Here is an 8,440-nt window from a genome sequence, read left to right as displayed (position 1 = left end):
CGTGTGTTCATGACGAGGCCACGATCCCTTAAGCTGCTAGCGCAACTTATTTCCTAGCGCTCCTCGTGACATTTTTGTTGCATAGAAAAATTGATTGAATTTGATTGAGATGACGTCGCGAAGAAAAGCGTCTGGATGAAGCAGAGACAAGGAACGCGGAAGGGTGATTTGGCAATGACCAATGACAGCGACCAGCGTGACATCCATTGCATGGATGGAAGTTGTGGCCGCCAAATTTTTTTTTTTTACGTGCACGTTACTCTACTGTTCCCTCCTTACCAGTCCTCTAGCTTCGCCATACTAGCAAATGCAGCTAGTTTTCTATGACGCGCCTAGATGAGGCTCCAAAATTATATTACGGTATTACTCATGGTAATAGAGAAACTCAGGAGCAGAGAAAGCGTTTATTTGAGACGCTCACGTAACGGGGCCCCTCCACAATTCTGTTCGCTACTGCTCGCCCAACACTATTTTAAGTGTATGACAAGGAGCGGCCCATAATACCCGTTCTTTTGTCTTCGGTAACGCGAAGACAGAGGTTCGGTGTAGGTGTGCTTACTGTTTTTCACGGCCAACATTGCAGGCCCGTGGGCACTTCCGCAGCGTGTGCTTGCTGTCCGGATATTGCCCGCAGTGGTTGTAAGAGGCCGTTTTATGTTTGCCGTTCATGTAGTGCAGGTATTGTCGTGCTATATATGGTAGTGATGGCTGGGATCTTCCAAGAATGCGTCCGTCTTTCCTGACGGTTGTAGGTAGTGGGCTAAACGAAAGCGTGGGATGCCTTCCGTGGGGTCATTTAGTATAGTTGCCGGCGTACTCTGTGCTACTCTTTTCCCTCCAAGACTGAGATGGTGTGGCAATATAATGAGAACAGACGAGAGCTGTGTCGGCAAGAAACCATTACGACTGATTCCGGTCCTCAGGAGAAACGTGGTCAGCGCTAAAATAGGCGACAAAACAATACCAAGGAGGATCACTGAGCCAAGGTGCTGTAGTGAAATAGATGAGCGAGTTGGTGAGCATTCGCGGACAGTAGAAAATGAGAAGCACGAAACAATACGAATGGGTAAAAGAAAGTGGACAAGGCACACGATTACTCTCAGGTAAGCATTTTATTGAAGACAGCTGCCGATATATTAGGCAACAAAAATAAAAAAAACAAAAGTTAAACTAGAAGGAAGCGGTGGAAGGTGCCGAGCGCCTTGTACAGAAGAAACTCAAGCGAAACTGAACTTTTACAGGGCTGAAGTAAAGACACCTCTTGCTCATGTGCATTTGCAGATGGACACAAATGTTTTAGCATTTGCTTTGGAGTACAACGTGAGAGATACCGGTTGTAAAAAAAGCACTTAGACGTGTTCTTTTTTTTATATACGGCTCAATGCACGTTCATCCTTGTTACTTTGTTAAAACGATCAAAATTTTGTCATCGAGTATAATTTTCTTTGTGGGGTTTAAAATCCCGAAACTGCACAGTGGGTTATGAGGGACGCCGTAGTGGGGGTTCCAGATTATTGTTGGCCACATTTGGTTCTCTCACGTGACCTAAATGTAAGTACGCGAGCGTTTTGGCATTTCGCTCCCATTCGAAATGAGGTCGCTGGATTACTGAATTTGGAAATGCACTCAGTAGTTTAGTTAGAGTTACAAACATTTTGGTCGTTACAGCATACATCGATCTTGCTTCTCCACGTTGCACTAAGCCCCACTGTAATGCACTTTTGTAAAATGGCCCAGTAACGTGATATTAAGACGCCTTTCTGAAATTACAAGGAAAAGGCCTCAGCAGTACGTTTCAACTGCTTTCCCCTACCTGCCCTCCAAAGAACAATTATTACAGATGATCACCAAGACAGATAAACACGCTTTCGATAGTTTCTCGGCTCGGTATATTATTCAGGATGTCGAACCGAACCCGAACCGAAAACAATACCCACACCAGAATTTTAGCCGGCACACAACCCCTACCCAAATAGATATTCTTAGAATGTGACTGAACCCGAACCAAACCTGATTCGAAAGAAATAACGGTATCCGTTCGTCACATAACGGTTCAAGCATATAGGGTGATCATTGACATATATGGGGGCTAAATAGATTAGCGATTCTTCGAAATATTTACCTCTTCAATCGGCACACCACATTAGCAGATTGTTACGACTCCCTAGTTACGTTGTGGTGCTAGAATGGGGACAGATCTAGGCAGATACGTTTGCACTTCCGAACTCGACCACGCCTGTTCTGTCCCACGGCAGAAACATTGTTTCGGAGGCTTCGCAGAATCATCGTTTCTGTTGAAGCGCCCGATTCGGTCGTTATTGACCCTTTGCGCGGCGATCCCGTGCGCGTTGCCATGTTTTATCACGTGGTGACGCGTCCATTGCTTTCCTCAGCTGCCGCCGTTGCCTCCGTGTTTACAATGGATGTACATACATGACGCCCGGTGCGGCTCAGGAAGCCCCGGTTTCGGGAAATATCGTTGACGCTGACTGGCTGGACGACTCGAAGCTTTGGCCACAGCTTCAGAGTACATGTAAAAGCGCTTTCAGAGCTCATTAAGCTTTGTCCAAGCGGTGCGAGCAGCGTATACGAGTATGGTGCTCGTTCTAAGCGAGGCTAGAAATGTATTCCAGGCTATCCAAACTTGCCGCTGATGAATTGAATCAGGATCAGCGTGTCTCGGTCTCCGTTCCTTATTTGGCAAATACTTTGAAGTAGCGGCTTGTCACGTTTCTGACTCAGTGAAGTTTGTCGGTGCAGTCCCTATCTGATTGTTTTCTGCCTAATCGCTCGCGGGTGTGCTCAGTTGCAATATATTTGTTCTTGCGGCACACAAGGCTTGAAACGTAGCTGTTCCGTACTTTGTAATAGCTTGCAGCAAATATGTATTATTGCTAGTAACACGCCTTACTCCTGAGGGACCGTCACGAAACATTCAGCTTCGGCCAATCGTGCATGTGCTGTTGGTGTAGTCGCTGTCACCCATGCTTTGGCGCATTTACTCAAGTGTGCGCGCATTCACATATTCTTAATACGTTGGCGATAGAGTGTGCGTAAGTTTGCGTGAAATTCGGGGTAGACGTGTGTAGCCTGGGTATGTTACACACATACCCCCTCAGTATGAGGTATGTGTGTAACATACCCCATACTAAGGAGATAGTACTTTTCGCCGACTATACAAATGTATTTTTCCATAGTAAAAATTTGGAAGAGGCCGAATTAAAAGCTAATATATGGCTAAGAGAACTATCACTATGGTCAGATGCAAATGAGTTGCAGTTGAATATAAGTAAAACGAAGTATGTCATCTTCAGAGCTCGAAACTCGCATATACATAATAGTTTCAAACTGCGTTTCGAAGACGCAGTGCTTGGAAAGACGAGCAGTATAAAGTTTCTAGGTGTATTTTTTCAGGAATATTTATCGTGGAATGACCAAATATCCCATCTCCAAAGTAAGCTATCTCGAACAATTGGCGCACTATGGAAAATAGGTTCTTTAATTCCAAATAGAGTAAAACCAGTTATATATCATGCATTAACTCAGTCCGAAATACAATACTGCTTACTGATGTGGGGCTCTACAACGAAGACGAATTTAAAAAAAACTAGAGGTTTTACAAAAGAGAGCTGTTCGTGCTCTTGAACGCGTCCGCTTCAATGATACCACATCTCCATATAAAATGAGGCATAAATTAGTTCCACCAAATCATCTCTATACAGAGAAGCTCTCACTTTATATGTTCAGGCAAATTAAAGAAAACTGGGCAAATTTTGAGTCTATCTATCTTCAAACGACCACAGACCGCAACTTTCGTGTGATTAACTATAAACTACCTAACATTAGAACTAATTATGGGATGCAAAGCTTGAGGTATAAAATTCCTAAGCTCCTAAATGAAAACAGAGAAATGTTAGACCTAATAAAGCAATCGTCTTCAATAAAATTGTATAAAAGAAATATAGGTTACCGAACATAGCTCGTTCGTGTGATGTGCGGTTTTCATGTGGATTATGTGTGCTTTTTCGCTCTAAATGTTTATTCATGCCAGTTGGAGCCCAATGAATAGTACAGCGCTTTTATATGTAAGACACAGTAATGAACTATGGCTGTTTTTGTTTCCCTGTTTCCTATTTGTTCCCGGATGCGTACTGTAGCAAATCGGGACGTCAAGAACTGGAACAGCAGTACTACAAAAATGGTTAATTACGTTTCTTATTACTCGCCCAAATTGTGTTGCTCATGCTGTTTTTTTAATGCTTGCACATGGTTGTGCTTGTTTTTCTTAGATTGCATGTATAATTTTTTTCTCGAACTTGCCTGCTTAATTTGCTTGTTCACGTCCCCCCTACTTCTTTGTCCCTTCTCGTTTAATCTTACACAGTCCTGATTGCGTCGCTGGAGTGCAGATTGTACAGAGGTCAGGGCCTCAGTCAGGCGCTTGCTAGCGCCTTTATAGTCCTGACCCTTCTGGTTTTCTGTAAGCAAACTGGAGAATATGTGAAAAAAAATATATATAACGTGTGCGAAACTTGCTATGACAGGAAGCGGCGCAACTCATTTTTTCATTGTTTAACGAGCGGTACTCACTCTTACCGACGTTCCGTGATTGAATTATTTGCTGGAGGTTAGCGATACAATTCTGGCGGATGAGTGAATTTTTTTTTTATCCACGAGGAAAGTCGTGCATTGAGAAGGGCCGACAACAAAGGCTGTCCGTATGTAGCAATGGTCCGTGAGCTTGGTCACACATTCATTCCATTCCTTAATATGCCAGTCACTATTCTTGCAGCCAACTACGGCACACGTCTTCAATCCACCGCTACACAAGTTTCAGCATGAATGGAGCACAGTGCGTGAGCGAAAACCATGTTGCATTTCTACAGCTGATAGCACAGAAGCAGGGCAGTAGCGGTAATGGCGCTTTCGCTGAGGCAACGTGCGGCGCGCCGCCGAAAGCGCCGTCTCGTTTCTCGAGAACAAACTGCTCCACTCCAAACCGACCGCACCACAGAACTAGTATGGGTCCCTGCTCACTCGGGAAATGCTGGGAACGAGGCAGCGCACCAAACAGCCCGAGGCTTAACCAACCGGGCGGGGTGCTCCTCATACTCGGTGGACTTCTGGAGCGAGCCAGCGACTACATTTAAGGAACTTACCAGGTTTTTCAAAGAGGTTAGGAAAATCTATCCAGTTCCTAATAAGGAGCTATCCAGGGAACAGGCCACGATTATACGTCAGATACAAACTGACTCTTTCCCCTGCCCACACAAATTGGCGTATATTACGTGCAGACAGGTGGACCCAATTTGCCTAAATTGCGGCCAGAACCAACTGACCACTCAAAATCATATCTTATGGGGATGCTCTGCCAAGCCCCCTCCGAAAAAAAACTACGGCCAGCTCCCTCGGAGGAAGCCTGGCAGGCCCTCTTAAGGTCAGAAGACAAGACCATCCAAGAAAATATCACGACCTGGGCTCTGCAGGTCCCCTCAACCGAGGCCACCTAGAGGCCAAGGCCTTCAGATCTACCGTCTCAAATTTTGAATAAAGTTTTTTCTCCTTCTCTTCCACGAAAAGCGTCAATAGGTCATATTTCTGGTATTACTAGATAAACCGTAAAACGCACACACGGGTTACACGGAGAGCAAAAATGATGGTGTTCTCGAGAAGGTAAAATAAGAAAACAAACGAGTTCATCAGTACGGCTTCTTGTAACAATAACACTGCGGTCACATTTAATATCTTTGTAGTCAACATCTCAGTGCGTGGCAACAACGGCGCTTAACGGCACGGGAAATGTGCTTTCAAGTGCGAAGCACTTTAGGGGCCCGGGCTGTCGGCGTCCCGCGTGATCACGCTCCGCACATGTGCTCAAAACAGGGTCAAAATAAGTGCAGAATGGATCAAGACCGGTTTACAATAAACTAACAGGATTCAGAATAATTTAAAAGACAGGAATATTTAAGCATTAAGCGCATTAATTAGCAGAAACTCGTTAAAATTGGTTCCGAAACGCCAGACTGGTACCAGCGCAGCGCAAGGGAGCGGGCCACCACACCACAAGCGCTCGATTGCTTTTCCCTCCAGCGCTACTCCAGCACCGGCGCATCACTGCTTCGCACTTCCCTAGGTTTCACGTTAGCGGAGCTGCATTAGCGCTGGATTTGCACTACACAAGCGCAGGATTTGAGCAGAATTGGAGCTACATTAAGCGCTGGATTTGAGCAGGATTTGAGCTGGATTGGAACTGCATTTGTACAACATTCTGCAACTGCATGGAGTTGCCACAAATCGTCCGACCGCAACCGAAGCCAACGGTTGCGCGTTGCAAGCGTTTCGTGCGAGTTTCGCGGAAGGCGCCGTTACGCTTCTCTGTCGTCCGTCTGTTGAGGGCTTCGAGCCAAATTTTTTCTCATTGCTCATTGCGAGCGAACGTGCCGAGCTTGGTTATCCCGAGTTTCGCCAGCTCGCGTGTGGGCTTTATCCGGCAAACGCAAGCCATCTGTGCTTTGCTATTGTCTATTTCTCTTGTTGTTGTTGTTGACCTGAGTGGTTATGGCGCACACCCACACTGGGGGATCGGCCATGCATCGGATGGTTATATAAGGTGTATAAAAACAAGGGAATTAACGATTTGAATGCTGGAGCTTAGAAAGTAAGATTTTTCTCTTTCACGTTCCCCCCGCTCACACTTCATCTTCCACGCATGCGGCTACATTTACTGTAATATTACAGTGGAAGAAGAAAAAGTACCTCGCGGCAGAGCGCGTGGTCCACCGGCTGCCGTGCAGCACGCAATCAAAACGTCCACTGTCTCTCAGCTGGCGAGCTCTTGGAACACCTACTCCGCTACCAGTCTGCGCCCCACAGCCGCTGTGCTCGGTGATTCTGTTGGCCCCCGTCGACCGTGCCGCATCGCCGCTTGCGAGAGTACACGTCATCACGGGCCCAAGGAATGGCCCGTGATCGGACGGCGTCAGGATCTCTCCCCACTAAGCGTACCCCAAGGTGTGCCGCTGCTTCCTGCTGGTCCTGTGCCAGCACGACGCGCTTGCCGCCACCAAGATGGCAATGGACGCCTGCTCCAGGATCCACACTACGCGCTCAAGGCCGACTTCGAGAACAGCTCTAAGATGTACGGCAGGGACAGTACCACTTCTACGAGCTCACGGTACTCACCTACCTGAAAAAGGCGATCCGCTCGTACGGGATCCTGGACCACGCCAAGAAGGGCCGCCTGACGTGGTGCCAGTCGACCCCAAGGTGTGCCGCAGCTTCCTGCCAGCCCTGTGCCAGCACGACGCGCTCGCCGGCACCGAGATGTCTACGGGCGCCTGCTTTAAGATCCACAACTACGCGCTCAAGGCCGACTTCGAGAACAGCTCCAGGATGTACCAGCCGGGACAGCAGTGCTTCTACGAGCTCACGGTACTCACCTACCTGCAAAAGGTGATCTGCTCGTGTGAGATCCTGGACCGGGCCAAGAAGGGCCCCCTGACGTGGTGCCAGTCGACCGCGCGCAGCAATCACCATGGCGAAAAGGAGGCCAGGCTCAAGTCCTACGGCGACATGATGGACAAGAAGCTCATCGACGCCGAAGATCTCGGCAACAAGGACAATGTGCCAGAGGCGCTCGCTGTCATCAAGGAGGTCGAGCGGCTCAAGCGGCGCCGAAACCGATTCGAGAGGACGTTGGACCGCATATCCAACAAAGCGGTCAAGGAGCGGAATCAAAACATCTGCGAGGAGTGCCAGCTCCGCATCGGCCTCGACGACAACGAGCAACGCATCGCCAACCAGTCGAGCACCCGGCTGCACAATGACATACTCGACATGCGCCGAAAGAACGCCGAGCTCGCTGCCAGCCTCAGGAAGTCGCAAGTGCCGGGCGACTGGTCGCGCCTCGAAGTCGCGCCGCAGCAGTCGAAGCAGTCGACGTCGCACCTCGACCAGGGCGCATAGCTATTCGCCCAGGTCGTCCAGGTCTAGCAGCAGCAGCAGCAGCCGTAGCCGAAGTCGCAGCCGCAGGAGGTCCTACAGCTCCGACTCCTGCAGCAGCAGCAGCGAATGCTCGTCGACTTCCGGCTGTACGTCCCGTTCAAGGTCACGCTCGACGACCCGGCACCGCTCTCGGAGGTCCCGCGGGGAGTCGCACCAGAAGTCGCGTTCCAGGTCACCGCGACGGAGGTCGTCTAGGTCCCGGTCCGGAAACCGCTACAGCCGCACCTGCTCGCGGTCTTGTAGCAGATCCTACAGATGGTCGTGCCACCGGTCGCGTAGCTGCTCGTGCAGCAGTATATACATTGACAGGCCACAAGGTCAAACGAAGCACGGCAGTGCGTCCAGGTCCCGGAGTCGCTCACATTCGAGGCATAGCCGTGGCCACAGTCAACGGAGCTGACACCGTGATCGCCGGTCGCGTAGTACTGAGAGGCAT

The 8,440-nt window shown here is 48.8% G+C and overlaps 1 protein-coding gene across 1 annotated transcript; it reads left to right on the top strand.

Moving 5' to 3' along the window:
* Positions 1-7,068: 7,068 nt before the first annotated feature.
* Positions 7,069-7,965, top strand: LOC119437975 (putative RNA-binding protein Luc7-like 2). Its single transcript, XM_037704758.1, has one exon. It carries the CDS (start codon positions 7,069-7,071, stop codon positions 7,963-7,965), a length of 897 nt encoding a protein of 298 aa, XP_037560686.1.
* The last annotated feature ends 475 nt before the right edge of the window (positions 7,966-8,440 follow it).

This window comes from Dermacentor silvarum, chromosome 1 (genome assembly GCF_013339745.2).
Source record: "Dermacentor silvarum isolate Dsil-2018 chromosome 1, BIME_Dsil_1.4, whole genome shotgun sequence".
Lineage (NCBI taxonomy): Eukaryota > Metazoa > Arthropoda > Arachnida > Ixodida > Ixodidae > Dermacentor > Dermacentor silvarum.
This window is presented reverse-complemented; position numbering and strand designations above follow the sequence as displayed.